Source organism: Miniopterus natalensis, chromosome 10, assembly GCF_054644295.1.
Source record: "Miniopterus natalensis isolate mMinNat1 chromosome 10, mMinNat1.hap1, whole genome shotgun sequence".
Taxonomy (NCBI): domain Eukaryota; kingdom Metazoa; phylum Chordata; class Mammalia; order Chiroptera; family Miniopteridae; genus Miniopterus; species Miniopterus natalensis.
This window is the reverse complement of record NC_142090.1, coordinates 13,718,232-13,734,748: the sequence shown is the minus strand read 5'-3', so window position 1 is coordinate 13,734,748 and position 16,517 is coordinate 13,718,232. Positions and strand designations below refer to the sequence as shown.

Sequence of the window (16,517 nt, the reverse complement as noted above, 5' to 3'; positions counted from 1 at the left end):
ACTCAAAAATATTAACTAAGCAGGGGAAGGGTACTAAACTAGTCCTTGTTTACTACGCAATAACATTAAATATGCTTTCACCAAACTAACAGTTCTTGAAGTCAGACGCTGTGTGCTAATATTTGCTGACTGATGGAGCAAACAGCAGGAGTTCCACCACCCACGAAATGTAGACTGTTTATGGATTTCTTTTTAAGGACGAACTATAATGACTAGAGAATTCCATTTAAATCATACCTTTAAATCAACAGTGCATTTATCTCTTCCTTTTAGGAACTGTCCGGCAAATTATCTATCATAGCACACAAAAATAAGTGCAGAGTTGAAACACTGGCATCAACAAATTTTCAGACATTAAAAGTTGGAAACCTAGATATTGCAACTCCCTTCAGTTCTTGTGACTCAAGTCAAAGGAGCAAGCACAGCTTGTTTACGATCAACTCTCCCTACAGTGTTATGTCTAAATGAGCCTTAAAGAGCTGCTGTGACCCAGCAATCACACTTCTGGGAATATATCCAAAGAAACCCAAAACACTGATTTAAAAGAATATATGCACCCCTATGTTCACTGTAGTGTTATTTACAACAGCCAAGATTTGGAAGCAGCCCACGTGCCCATCAGTAGAAAAGTGCATAAAAAAGCTGTGGCACATTTACACAATGGAACACTACTGGACTATAAAAAAGAAAGAAATCTTATCTTTTGTGACAGCATGGAGGGACCTGGAGACTATTATGCTAAGTGAAATAAGCCAATCAGGGAAATACAAATACCCTATGATTTCACTCATATGTGGACTCTAATGAACAAAATAAACAAACAAACAAAATAGAAACAGACTTAGAAACAGAAAATAGCTGTCGGAAGGGAGAGGTGTTGCAGGGCTGGATGAAAAAGGTGTAGGGATTAAGCAAAAAACAGGAAAAAAATAACTTCATAGACACAGATAACAGCATGGTGATTAGCAGAGAGAAAGGGTCAGTGGGGGGAGGTAGAAGGTGAAGGGGAGATAAATGTTGATGGAAGGAGACTTGACTTTGGGTGGTGAACACACAATACAATATACAGATGATGTATTATAGAATTATACACCTGAATCCTACAATTTTATTAACCAATGTCACCCCAATAAATTCAATAAAAATTAAAAATAAATAAATAAAATTTTAAAATGCAAGATGTTAATGAAAAGGTAAGTTTATAACTATGTGCAATGGCATCCCCAATGTCAGCCTAAAAAAAAATTCCCCATTATAAAAGCAAACCAACATAGTTGTGATAACATATTACACAGCCAAGAATCTGAGGCAGCAAGGACACAGTTAATTTCTTTAGAGCACATTCATTTATTAAAGTGGCATTACAATCTGCCGTGTGTCACACAGCATATTATTTTGCCCAAACAGCTTTACATGCAAATACTTATTGCAACGAGTCATTGATCTGGTTCAAGGTTTGGCAAAAAATAGTTTCAGTAAAGTCTTTAGAGTAACTCACTTTCCTACAGAATAAATTATATTCTCAAAACTATATATATGACAAAACTTGATTCCTATATAATAAATTCTAGGAATCTCTGTCCATCAAATACACTGCCCTATACTCACACATATAAATAGCTGAGGGCCGAAATGAATTACAGTCTTGTGAGGAAGAATGCATTTTGATAAATATTAAAATTTCGACTCACATATAATATATAATTCACTTGACACTGAAAAATGTAGAAAAGGCCAATGACATTTTTATCAATATATTTTTGTAGACTTGAAAAATTATTTCATAACACATCTAAATTATAAATCTTAAGCAATCTATTATTGAGTACTAACAAGACCCCCAAATGAGACAAACGCTGAAGAGAACAAACTCTAAGGCGTTCTACTTTTATACACATATTTTTTAAATCTTAGGAAGAATAAATCTTTATTAATTTGCACAATCATAGTTAATTGCATTCTTAATCTAAAGGCAAGATCACTTCAAAACAGAATGGCAAATCTGCATTCTTTTCTTGGGTTGGGTTGGAAAGAGTAAGGGAAATCTATTTAAAGATCCTGCACTATTAGTCTTGGGCCCTTTTCACATGGTGCAGACAGAATTTACATGGCACATGAGGGTACAGAGGTCTTCCCCAGCTACTCTGAGTCTATGGAATCAGTACCTCCAGCACACTTGTAACACACAGGTTGGGAAGCTGTGCTAAAGCCGGAGGTGAAGATGGTATACCCCAGGGAAATCTTCCCTGACGTTTCCATTTACCCACAATCCTGGGGGAGCTGGGATGTGGAAAAGGCAGGAAACAAGATTCACAAACACAGAGTCAACTAGCTCCATAACCTCGGTCACCACATCATTGGAATCGCCCAATGAGGATCACGATGCCAAACACTGACGCAGTCTAGACTAGAGCTGCGCAACAGAACTACTGCAACGGTAAAAATGTCCTGTACTTGCATTGCCCAAGGTGGTAGCCACCAGCCACATGTGTACCGAGCACTGAACTGTGACGAGTGCAACTGAGGAGCTGACATTTTTATTTTATTTCATTTTAATTAATTTTAATTTAAATCTTAAGGCCACATGTGACTAGTGGCTAGCATTTAGAGTGTAGTTCTAGCCTGACCACCAAAACACAAGGCGATATTCAAAGAGTTTTCAGTGCCGAGGATGGTCATGGACCCAAGAGTTCATCAGTCATGTCAAACCCAGCAATGGGAAGGGGTGGACTCCTCAGTACAGCCGGAGATGATCACAATGCCAGTGTCATGCTCTGCAGGCCACACCATGAGCATTTATAGAAAGCCTCCCCACCTACACCCACTCTCTCAAAGGATCGGCTTAAGAAGTCAACCAAGAAGGAAAACACTTTCTCTCCTTCAACTCGCTATTGAATGAGAACCAATACCAAAAAAAAAGCTAGAAAAATCAACAATCACTTATAGATAGAAGGTTCTTTCCTGAACTCAAGCAGAACATCACTAAAAGGCAGCTCCTTCCCTCCAACTAGTTTCTGTCACATCCTTTCAACAAAGGAAGCAAGGTGTCATTCAAATAATGATAAAACAGGGTGGTTAACAGCATTTGCTCCAGACTCTTACAGAGTGAATTCAACTACCACCTCCATTGCTTACCAGCTGTGTATCTGTGGGCAAGACAATTAATCACTTCAAGTCTCGGTTTCCTTCTATGTAAAATGGGTTAATAACAGTTCCTTCCCCATAGGGTTACAAGGACTAAATGAGATAAGATATATAAAGGACTTGGCAGAGTAGCTGGCATGTAACAAACACTAAGTATTACTTATCAGTATTTCATCATTATTTCATTATCTTTATCATCATCCTATCTCCTTAACACAGTACGTAAAAAAAAAAATCTACCTAGAACAAATTATATTTCAGATCAAATCCCAATTTTAACAATATCCATGTATCAAGATGATGCTGGAAAAGCAGGAAGAAACCAGTCACGGTGTGGCTCAGAGGCCAAGGAAAGCAGTTCCAATTATATTCCATGTACCACTGAGATCCACCACTGCGATGAGACATGAACTAATGTTTTTTAAAGACTGCCGAGGCCCCTGTGTGCAAGGCAAAGCGGAAGGACACGAGAGGGGAAGCAGGAGGCCAGTGCAGAAGCTTCTGCGGGAGACAGGTAAAGAGCCACTGGTTATCTGGGCTGGAGCTAGGACAGTGAAGACAGGTTCAAAGACAGATTTGGGGTCTGCCCACCTGTACCACTTACTGGGAAAGACGGAGAGCAGAAGCAACTGTGGCAAACAAAAGGGTCTGGGCTGGATTAAGTGGAAGATCCCTAAATGGCAATTTCACGTAGGCAGATGTCTAAGTTGAGTTGCAGGGAGAGGTCAGGGCAGAGATGGAATTTTGGGAGGCAAAGCATCTACACAACAATTCAAAAGGCATACAATTAGATGACATTACTTAGGGGACATCAGCAAAGAAGGCTAGGCTGAGGATGCAAACAAGATGAGAGGAAAACCAAGAGTGCGACCCAGAAGCCAAGGAAAGGTTCCCAGCAAGGAGGAAGCGGTGACTTTCTATCCAGCATGAGTGAACTATGAATCCACTATGAACCCTTCTTAATGCTCCCACTGAACAAGAAGTTTCAACAGGGCAAGGACTATTTCTTGTTTATCTTGGTACCTTCTGCTGTAAACATATCAGAAGCTGAGTTCACGGTTATGGCTTAATGATTAGGAAGAGGGTCACAACTGCCTCCGAGGGAATGGCATTTGGGCAGCATCTCCTCTTTCTCAATGTATTTCAGCCTGTAGCCGAATTTACCATACAACACCCCTTTCTAATATACATTCTCAATAGTCTACGATTAACCATCCTGACTATTTTCTCACTGCCACTTCACCAATAAACAGTATACCCATTCATTAGATTGTGCCAGACACGTAGCAGGTGTTCAATAAATATGGCTGGATGAATAGATGGATCAGATAGGAGAGAGGAAAGAGATATACTCTCTTATCCTGCATGATCCACAGATAAAATGAGGCTTAATAATTCTCTATGCATTTCATTTAACGCCATATTTTCATCAATAATTAAGACTATAAAGAAATAAACTGTTTATAAACTTAGAAAAAATCTATTAGAAAATAAAATCATGGGAAAGAGTTCACAATTTGGAAATAGTAAATCAATATTTTCTATGTTTTTTATAAATATTCACTATTCAATCTCTAATATCTCTGTAAGTAATCCACTTTACACAAAAAGATATGAAGTAACCTTCCAAAGCCTAACAGAGGATTCAGGAGCTGAAGGAGAAAAAATATTTCCCAAACACTGTTTGAAAGTAGATTCATTCAACTTTTAGTGCAAAACATTTTAAAAGAAACCCTGATCCTGTCTCATGTTCCCTGGAAAAAGCCAAACATCGAAATAACAAAAGACAGACGTGCCGAAGATCTTGACTATCGCGTGAATTTTTACCACTTCTAATTCTCCTACTAAAAAAATCTAAAATTAAAATTCTGAAATACCTGAGGCACCATAAATACCAGAATACCGCTGAGACTTCGAGCCTGATGGAGAGGTTTCCTTCATACGATCGATCACATTTTCCGAAAGCTGAAACAGCAACATCAAAATAAAATCAATTATAAGAGAACAAAAAAGAGAACAGTACAATAGCATCCAAGTAATTTAATCATCCATATCAATATGTATAATGAATGGCCTAGAGAAATTAGGCTAACTCTAATAGCTATAAAACTAAAAGCAAGTAAGAACAGTTTTAAGACTTCAAGATGCACCCCACAGCACTACTTTTTATTTCTTCTAATGTACTACTAATTGCTCATTATAAATAACTGTTCTCATTTTATACTGTGCACTAAATTGTAATCTCTGAGCAAATGGAAGCCATCAGAACTCTTCCACCTTTCTTCCCCTAACCCTACAAATTAATTTATGCATGCAGCAGGCCTTAGCACCATCCTTCCCTCCAGTCCCAAGAAAATGGTCCAGTTCTCCCTCCAGTTCAAGACTAACCACAATCAGATCTTCAACAGATCTTCTTATACACCAACAATGTGCCAGGAACTAGGCTAGACTTTAGGTGCTCAACAGTTACCAAGGTGCTTAAAGTGAAGTAGAAGAAACAGGCGATCGTTAGGCATTTAAATATAGTGTGAAGGGTGCTGCTCAATCAGACAGTCTGTGATGGAAGTTCTCCAAGTACAATGGGTGAGGCATCCAGCTAGGCTTTGGGAGTGGGGCTGCGAAGGATGAATAGGAGTTAGGAAGAGGAGCGGGATAAGAGTACTGCAAGGAGAAACAGGGCTTACCTCCACTAGCCATCAAGTGGACATCAGACAGGCGGTTGGCAATCGGGCAGAGGCCCTAAGGGACACTCAGGCTTGAGATCTGAGTCGTCAGCCCCAGTTCTACACCATCCTTTCTTGTTTTCTTTATAGCACTTACCACTGTCTGATGCTTTCTTGTTTACAGTCTGCATTTCACACTAGAAAGCAAGCTCTGTGAAAGCAAGGATGTGGCTGTCCTGGCTACTAGGGCATCCCCAGAGCCTCGCTAGGCCTGGTTAACTGAATAAGTGGTTAAATAAATGAGCGAAACAATATAAATGAATAAAAGAATGGCTGAGGCAGGAAGCTGCAGGGGGGGCTTAGTGAGAGTAGATGAAAAGAGAAACAGGTTTAGGTTCTGAATACTCTTACTTAGTAAGCTCTTCAAGTGAGGAGTCTGAACTTGATCCTGGGGCGACTGGGCACTACTGGAGGAATTACGTGGGGTAATGACTCGATCAGACTGACACTTTAGAAAGACCACTCTAGCTACAGTGTATAGAACAGATTGAATGGGGACAAGAACAGAAGCAGGAGGACCAATTAAGAAGCCATTAAGCATATGTCCACGCAAACAGGGGCACGGGAATGTTCACAGCATCATTATTCATAACAGCAAGAGTGGAAACATGCAAACGTCCATCTACTGGTGAATGGATAAACAAAACATTATAGAGATCCATACCGCGGGATAAAATTCAGCAATAAAGGGGAATGAGCTTCTGATACACGCTACAACACAGAAAAACCCAGAAAACAATTAAAGTGAAGGAAGCCAGACACAAAGGGCCTCAGGTATTATAATTCCATTTATATGAACTACCCAGAAAAGGCAACTCTATTTAGACAGAACGTAGATAACTGGTTGCCTAAGGCTGGGGTGGGGGTGGGGGTTAACTGTAATGAGCATGAGAGAGCTTACTGGGGTGAAGGAAATGTTCTAAAACTAAATTGTGGTGATGGTCACACAACTTGGTAAATTTATTAGAAAGTGCTATATACAGAATACAGATAAATTTTATATGTAAATCATACCACGATAAAGTTGTTTTGAAAAAAACTATTACGGTAACTAATCCAGAGAGAACACGTTCAAAGGATATTTAGGATTCAACATAGCTAACATTCCCTGAGTGCTTATTATGGGCCAGGCACCACACTAAACCAAGCGCTTTACTCATAACAATACTGTAAGATACTTTCATTACCTCCACTGTACAGATGAGGAAACTGAAGCACAGCCAGATTAAATAACTTGCCCTGGGTTTTACAGGTTACCAGTAATGGAGCCAGGATTCAAACCCAGAAAGCCTGAGTCTCAAGGTCACACCAGGTACTCCCCTTTCATGCCAGACTCGGTGTCTGACTAGATGTGGGAGTGAAGCTGAAGTCATCAAGAAGGATGCCCTGGCCCAGGGTTCTGGGTCAAGTAGCTGGGTGAGCCCCTCCAGAACCCTCAAGGGCCTTCTTCCTAGTTCCTTCCCTAGCTCACCACTATCTGGCTTAGAACCCAAAACAGCAGTGAAAGTGTTCAGGTAAAGTCACCACTGACCAAGTAAATAACCTTTTATGTTTATATTTATATAAATAAATCTCCTCTATTTCTACTTCCCTTTAGCATCTAACACCTTTCTTTGGTCACTCCCCTCTTCTGGAAACCCCTCCCTGACTCCTCTGACATCCCACTGTCCTGGTTGTCCTAGGACCCTGGCCACATCCTATCTCTTTTGCAGGCATCCCCTCCCCTTTCTACCCTTAAATGCTAGAGGGCCCCACCTCCTGTTCTTTGCCTGTTTCTTCTCACTCTCATGCTCCCATTGGTACCCTCATCCACTCCCTTTATTTTTAACTGTTACTGATAAATTAACGAATTCTAAATCCATTATCTCCAGCCAAGACCTCTATCCCAAAAGCCAAACATACACACTGAATTGCCTAATGGACACCTCCCCTTCAGACCACAAGCATCTCAAACTGAACACGTCCCAAGTTGAATTCATGTCTGCCAAAAGTCTCCTCTTGCCTTCCTTATCTCATTAACGAGACCACCTCCATCCAATTCCCTAAATCAAAACACAGGATCGTCCTCAACTCTTCTCTCCTGCTCATTCTCGGAGCCATGACTTCCACAGCCCCTAAATGTTTAATGACTCCATCATCTCTTCTCCCTTGCCCAAATGCACAGCACCATCGAAATGCAAACCTGATCACATAACTCACTGCTTCGATCCTGCAAGAGTGACCTTCTGCTAACAAGAGGTTCCAAATTCTTTGCAGGACATTCAAGACTTCCGTCATCTAGTTACGGCCTAACTCTCCAGCCTCAACTTCCACAGCTTTTCCCTTTAATACTTCATACCCTGTTCTCCACCCATACTGGCTTCTTGTTTACTGCCATCCCTTTGCCTTTACACACACCTATATGGCCTTTTCCCCTGGCCCCTTGGGAGGGAATCACCTTTCAAAATCCAGTTCAAACATCCTAACGTCTTCACTCGCCAAACAGTTCCCAATTCCATACCAACTCTGCCCAACTAAAGCGACCTTCCCTGTGCCCAGCGTACCTTGCACAGGTCTGCGATAGCCACTCCAGTGTGGAACAGGAATTTGCCTTTCTTCCTTTCCACAACATTGAGTTCCTACATATTAGTGACTCACTCACTCAAAACATGTTTACTAGGCCAAGCACTAATTGGGGCCCTTGGGTTACATCAGTGAACAAAATAGTTTGTACCTGAACAGTTACTTACATCTCAGGATCCAAACCAGAATGGTAGCGAGACAGTAAAAGGAAAGACCACAGCTCAAAAGTTGTGATCGTTGAAGGAAAACCTCATGGCTCCTTCCTTGGGAAAGAAGTGGAGGTGAGAAAGGAGAGTGCCAGGGGACTTTTTTTTTAAGATGCCAGGGCCAGGTGCATCTTTTCTAACAACTGAGAGCCACTGAGATACATCTTAGGAAAAACCCTTTAAGATTGACTCTAACCCTCCCAATTTACAGATGAGGAAAAAAAGAGATCCTGAATAACATCCAGTTACTGGTAACATCAGGAACACGAGCAGTAACCCCCAAACTTTAGTCCAGTGCTTTCTCTACTATTAAACAATACACTCCTTCAATCCCACGTGGTAAAATAAAAATATTATCACTTCCGCTCAAGGAGATAAAATGAACCTTATTAAGCTTTAGAATCTTAAAGCTATTTTAATTGACATATCATGTACTATATATTTATTTAGTATGCTATACAATAGTTTTATCATTTATTATCATATATACTAGGTATTGTATACTATTATATACTATATATACTAAATACTATATATCTAATATAATTTATGTTTAAAGCTAATATATATAAAGCTAATATGACAAATATAATTTTATATTTGAATTTATATTTCTATATTTCAGGCCAAAGTCAAAGAACTACAACTATACTATAGATGTACATGTATTTAATCTAATCAGAGGTGAATGTGCTTTCTAAAAATCAAGTACTAGCTATACGCCCTCACAGGCCACCATAGTTCTAAATACCACTTCATCTACTTCTCACCAAAATCCATACCTTGCCAGTCTATTGCTACTTACAAATTGAACGCTACAAAAAACCCCTCCAATCCCTAATGCAGCCTCAAAAGTATCATTCCTTAAGAGTAAAGTAAAAGGTTTGCCAGACAGAGGAAAAAGCACTGGCTGCCTACTACCTACAACTAGCCTAGGGAACCTCAATGGGCCCACTCTCCTCATCTGAAAAGTGGAAATAACCCAACTTCTGGAATTACAGGTGCATCGCAAACTCTAACCTGCTGCAAAAATATCTTGTAGAGTTATTACCAATACAGCTCCTGTCATTGGGACTTCAATTGATGCTTCATCTGGGTTCCCTCTTATCAGCTCAGCCTGAATGTGTCCTGAGCGCCTGCTCTGAGGTGCATCAGGAAAAGGCCTATAGCCATTGCCAGGAGCAGCTGCGTAAGTCCTGGTATAGCATAGAAGGTGCTGCTTTATCCCTGTCTATGCTCTCAGGGTAGTAAAAGTGCAATGTCTCTATCAACCTAATCACTAACTGTTTCTTCTTTTTTTTTTTTGTGGCTTATCTGATGCCTCAAAACTTGCTACTTGAACGTCAAATTCAAACCATTTCCCAATATGGCCTTTGCTTATATATTTATAAGGAAATTTATAAGCATGTCCTCCAAGGAGCACATTTCATTTCTTGAGTTGATAAACATACTGTAGGGTTGCCTTATTGAGAGTCAACCTCTTTTTTGTTTGTAAAATCATTCCTAAGTGCATTCTCAGGCCCTTCCAAGGGAGCCCCAATGGCAGCGTACCATTGACTTACCCTCCCCCCAGCCCACTCACAGCTGCGTTGATACAAGGCAATAGCCATGTTATCTTTGGTATCTCAACTTAATACCCTCCAGACCTGCACACTCATCTGCTCTCCTCTGTGAACTGTGGCACTCACTTGTGAAGCAGCTGACAAGATTTAGAGATGCTGGCCAGGGTTATAAGCACAACATGTAGCTATAGAACAGCTCTTCTTTGTGATGCGATGCAAACTGACCCACAAAGGGGGTCAAAGTACAACATAAGCTTCTGCAAGTGCAGGATAAGCAGCTTCTGTGTAAGAAACAACTTCAGGAACACCTTTCCTTACACAGGGTACTTTTCATAAAAAGGTTTTTTCTACCTAAAGGTCTATAGCTACTATACCTGGTTTCCAGACATCTCAGGAATCTCCATCAAGGCAAATACCAAGTGAGATTTATAGAAATTATTTGTAGCAAAGAATGGTGAAATAACCCACATATACTCACACACATTAATGCTAGAATTATGCCCTGAGCTCCAAGGAGTCAGGAGTCTATGGATTAATCCCTCAATTGTATGCAAAACTGTCTGCTTATTGCATTTTCCTGGGCAGAATCCACAGTTTACAGATTTACAGCAGTTTATGAACTAACAGAAGAACAACTGTTCTAATATACAGTGGTGCCTCGGTTTTCAAACATCTCCGTTGATGAGCATTTCAGGTTACGAACCCCATAAACCCAGAAGTAAATGCCTTGGTTTTCAAACACGCCTCTGAAGGCAAACATGCCCCGCCGCTTCCGCTGAGGGCAAGATCCTGAGGCCCAGCAGTGGGCTGTGGATCCCTCGGTTCCCGAACGTTTCAGAACTCGAATGGGCTTCAGGAACGGATCACATTCAAAAACCGAGGCACCACGGTATAGGGAGAACCAAGAGAAGCAGGCCTGCCAGCATAGCCGAACTCAGTCCGCCGACTCTGACTTCCCACCCTGGGCTCTATTGCTCCTAACAACAAATTGAAGTAAACGAGGCTGGCCGATTTGGGGTTTGTACTACTCACCACACCAGCATGTGCTCCAAAGAGGAAAAGATGTGTGTCGTCTTCTAGTCTCCCCGCCCATCTCTTCCCACCCACCTTGGCTGGTCTTACCTAAAATTAGCACAAATACACCACCCCCCAACTCAGAACCCAGTATCTTCTCAGAAACAGCAGAAAGGGTGAGATGGACAAAATAAAGTATTTCTACCTCCAAGGAACAGAGTAAAAGGAGAACGAGAACTCCTTTTAAGGTGCCATTCCCTAAGATGCAGAGTTAGAAACACATGGGACAGAGACAATTCAGACGCTCACCTCCATAATAGTTAAACTCATCTTCTTCCAGATGTGTTTTATCGAACTGATTAAAGGACTCAGACCCATTTTTCTCACTTGGTCTTCCTTCCATGTAGCATAGGTCATTTTCTGTGAGAATACTGGTTTCCTTTACAATTACCATTTTAAGACACAGGCTCCAAAAATTTCCATTATTATTTGCAAGAAATTATTCCCAAATACTTGTTTATATACCCATGGGAGGAGTGGGGAATGTCGTATATATAATGTAATTTTTAGCTTATGTTTGTAGTTTGTAAATTGTATTTCTTTATATTTGTTATTAGTGAAAACATGAACTTCTATTGCCTATATAAAACCCAGAAAGTAGAACCTGGTACTATGCCCAAGAGACTCATGGGAAGGGACCAATCACCTACCAGTTAACTGATTACCGGGACGTCTCTTAACACTCCCAATGACTGACTGGATTTGGAGCTTCTATTAATGTACTCTCTCCAGGAGCCTCAACAACGTCCCACATTAAATACTCTCTTCATTTCCAGGCTCTCGACTGCCAGTGCTTCCCAAAGCACTAGTGGTGTTCCATGTAAGTAACCAGGACCAGTTGCAGAGATTAGTTTCTGCCTGGAAAGCATGATAAATACTAGTTTGAAAATGATACTCATTGAAGTTAACATTTGCTCTGGAAGAGTTCACTTACAGCTTTGATGTTTCAGATAACCTTGTGAAAGACTAAGTAGAAGGCATACTTGCCAAGTAGGCCCAGTAGGTACCCAAAAAAAATCCTATTAAGCACATGCACTATGAATAATAAAAACGCTTGGTATTTCTATCACAAGAAGTTTATTTTAGACTTGGAGAGGAGGGCAAGGCAAGAGTGTGGCCTTTCATCTAACCCATAAGTTATTTCAGATTCAAAGTTGGAATCAGGTATAAGAATACGGGTTATTTTATGGAAGTGTGGGAAAAGCTATTAATTGTGAAGGATTAAGAAAAAGAACAAAACCTCATAAATACCATGAAAATAACACCTCGTAGGTGAGAAGAAACTTTATACTTAAAATTGTAAGTAGATCCTTTAACTGCTAGTTATTGAAGCAAGAAAATTCTGGAAAAGTATGATCTATTAATAAACACAGCCTAGCCCTGGCCGGTGTGGCCCAGTTGGTTGAGCGTTGTCCCATGCATCAAAAGGTCACCGGTTCGATCCCCAGTCAGAGCACACGCCCAGGTTTCGGGTTCAGTCTCCAGGCAGTGGGCATGCGGGAGGCAACTGATCGATGTTTCTCTCTCCCTCCCCCCTCTTTTCTCTCTCTCTCTTACCAAAAGCCTCATGTTGCTTACTAAATGTTACTCTTTGTATATCAGTGGAACACAGAATTGGTTTTCCAGCAGTGATTGAGACTTGTTGAACTGTTGGTACGCTCTTATTTCTTATGAGTGACGACATGAATGTTAGACAACTGGGCAAATTTGGAACGTTTTCTTCAGTCAAGTTGAACTAACCTATCTGCAATTCAGCATGAAGTTTGGGCCTCATCAGCACCATGTTTCAATCACCTGAGCTAAAAACAGTGGCTCACTTAGGATACCAACAGTGTTGCTAATCCTTCCTTCCCACACCTCCGAGGGAAAGGAGATGACTGTTTCAAGCTAAGTACAATACAAAAATTAGCTGAAAAATCAAAAAATACCTAGACAAAAATCACACAGGCAATCAGTTGAAGAACTGAGGACTCCCATTTCCCAGTCCACACCTCTTCAGGTATGCCTACGGGAGCACAATATATTCTCATTTTTATCTATTATTTTTAAGTTCATGTAAGTTTACTTATCCATTCCCTGGAATAGCTCTCATAATAGCTACTTGTGTAAGTACTAAACGCTAAGTACTAGGCACTGTGCCAGATGCTTACATACATTGTCAAATTCTCACAAGTAGTGCTGGATATCTAAGTACCACAATTAGGCTGCATTATCCAGATATACTGAACAGGGAAACACATTGAAAGTGGCTTGTCTAGGGCCACACAGTAAAGTGAGGCAGAACTAGGACCAAACCCAGGTCTGCCTGGTTCTGAAGCACACGCTCTTTCCACTAGACCACACAATACTGCCAAAGAATCTTAGAAAATTTAGACGCGGAAAGAACCCTACATAACAGCTGCTTTTTATTAAAAACCTACAATGTGCCACGTGCTCTAAATACCTTACCTCATCTTCTTACCACAAACGAGAAATGCTGGTTCAGGATAAGGGAATATGATCAGAGAAGTGACTGGTCCAAGGTCGCAGACTGGTAAATGCCTAATCCGAGATTTAAACTGAGGTATATTTAACTCCAAGTTGGTGTAACCAAGACCTCGAAAAAGTCACAGTGACCCCTGAGTACTCAACAATTCAACAGCATGCCATACTTAGAGGAAACTGCAATGGGCTGATCATGGCTACAAGAAACATATGGTGCCACTAGACTCACAGAATTTCAAACTGAAAAAGATTAGAGATCTTAGTGATGTACTCAAGTCCTATCATTTTGCAGATGAGAAAACAAGTTCAGAGAAATTGCAAATCATCCTTGAAAAAAGGATTTGAAGCAACAGGGCATTCCAGGTGAAGGGTATATACTGAAGAAAAGCAAAGCACAGAGGTCAAATTGAGCATGGTGTGTGCTTGAACTGTAACTTGTACTCTGAGAGAAAGAAAAAAAAAAGAGACTCCCTTCATTAACCTGAGTGCCTAAAGCACATAGCTTCTTTTGTAAAAAATAAAAAATGTTTTTTTAGCCAATCTTCCCGTTTTAATCTAATACCTATCCCTATTATCCTACTTAACCTTATCTAATATTTTATATGAATCTCCGTGCTGTGGCCAAATGCTCTTTTAATTTTGTTTGCTGTCACTGCTGTGTCTGCAAGAGAGCATGAGAACATGGATTTATGCATTTTCTACCCAATGTCTTCTCACCCAAAACTTATTTTGCTTTTCTTTACTGTTCTTTCTTTGTCACCCTCCAGTATGGAACACTTCAAGGCAAGATTAAACAAATCTCTGGAATAATTTTTATTTTACTCCAAAGAGGACCACCTGAACCACAACAGCGCAAAGAATGCAGCCTCTGACATCTAATAAAAATGTGGTAATACCATTAATTAATATGATATAAAGAAATGCTGGTCACAGACCAAAAACTGAGTTCAACAGTCTGAGTTTCTGTAAAAAAAAAACTTTAATAAATTCTTCTCAAGGTAACAGTTTCAGAGTAAAAAGTTTTTAAACACGTTTAAGTATTTAAGAAGTTTTATTTCCTAGTAACAAATGCTTAAAAATAATTTACACATGTAATTCACTTATGCTGGTCGTGTAGTAACAGAGGAAGAAAAATTAAAACTATTATAAAACTTTCTGAAGTCAAAGTACTTCATTTACTAGATTCAGGCATCCTTCCAAAAATGTGTGGCTCCAAATTCAGGTGCAGCGGAGAGTGTGTTAATGAAGTTAGTGCTGGGAAACTGACACCCTGGAGAAAAATCAAGTTTTCAGTTTACGTATCAAGCACATGGCAGGGGTCATTTAAAAATTCTCTACAATGTCTTGGCGGGAACTGACTGCATTATTTCTAGTGGACTGAAAAACTGCAATCCTATCTCAAGCCCTATCAGGCTGGCAGGCACCAGTCCTGAAACAACTGGGCCTAGTCCAAAACTTGGGGCACCCAGGCCATAGAGGAGGCGCCTGGGAAAGATGAGATGTCAAGTGAAACTGAAGGAGGGAGAAGCCAGAAGTCACCTTAGGCCAGAAAAGCCTACGGTGGATGGATGGATGGGTGCGTGGGTGGGTGTCTGTGTCTGTTGGGGGAATGGGTGGCATAAGATAAAGAGTACTAAATGACAGGAAACAGGTAAAGGGTTCCTTAAGATGCCACTGCACCCCAAAAAAGGTGATGCGGGCAGTGCAAAAGCAGGGTCTGGGTCCTGAACACAGGAGGAGTAGGACAAACCCCATTTCACAGACGGGTACGGTGAGGCGGGGATTTCAAATAAAGTGCCACAACTAGTGAGCAATACAGTCAACACCAGCCTCACTGCACTCTGAGCCCCTGGAGGATCTAATCAACCCGGCACACACACCCCCACCGCCCGGCCGTGCTCAGCACTTGCCACCCAACCAGGAAACAGCTCTGAATGAATGTCCCAAGTCTTGAAACTTCAAGCTTCTTTGCAGAAAATTCGGCTTCGGGCCGGACAACACTGGGAGCCGGGACGGGGGAAAGCGGGCTGAGCGGGTCCGGGGAAGGTCGGAGGTTTGGGGTCCAAGTTCGAGCGCCGGCCCTCCGCCCGCCCACTGTCACTCACCCGGATGCCCTTCACCACGGTGATGTTCTCATTCTCGTCCGCCTCGAAGGTGACCCGGCGGGTGCTGGACGTTCCGCCCATGGCTGCTTCTGTCCCCGCGGAGTCCTGGCGCGGACCCACGAGCGCTCCAGGCCACACGCGCACCCACGCGCGTGGACGTACCCGGACGCTTACCTTGCACGGCGGGAGCAAGGCCACGACCCCAAGAAGCAAGGAGAAGGCGCCGGGGCTTAGCTCCCGCCTCCTCCGGTCACGCTCCACAGCAAAATGCCTCCGGTTGGTGGGAGATAAGAACGGCCCGCCTCTACTCGGCAGGGGCACCCTGATTGGTTCTTCCAGACCCGGATGCTATGGCAACAGGTGGTGTTTGACAAGGTTTCCGGAGCCCCTGGGTATAGTGGGAATTGTAGTCTCGACCTGGCACCAAGGGCGATGGGACATACTCTCCAAAACCAGTTGAGCTCAAGGGGAGCACGGCATTCTGGGAGTTGTGGTCTTCACGGCTCCACAGGCTTCTAACCCGGCAACTTCCCGGGAAGTTCATTCATTCATCTAAGAAAACGTGCTTTAAAGATAGTATTCTAGAAATTTATGCTAGCGAGTAGAAAAATACAGTCTCTCTCCTAAAGGAACGCACAGTTTAATAAAGAGATGCAC

At 41.6% G+C, this 16,517-nt stretch overlaps 1 protein-coding gene across 1 annotated transcript in view; it reads right to left on the bottom strand.

Annotated features, from left to right (window-relative positions):
• Window positions 1-16,080, bottom strand: part of CHCHD3 (coiled-coil-helix-coiled-coil-helix domain containing 3) — a 250,644-nt gene extending 234,564 nt beyond the window's left edge. The window contains exons 1-2 of the mRNA XM_016220479.2: window positions 15,861-16,080; window positions 5,022-5,109 (exon numbers count right to left, since the gene is read on the bottom strand). Coding sequence (XP_016075965.1) covers window positions 5,022-5,109; window positions 15,861-15,941 — 169 coding nt within the window. The 5' untranslated portion in view covers window positions 15,942-16,080. The remainder of the gene's footprint in view (window positions 1-5,021; window positions 5,110-15,860) is intronic.
• Window positions 16,081-16,517: the final 437 nt, after the last annotated feature.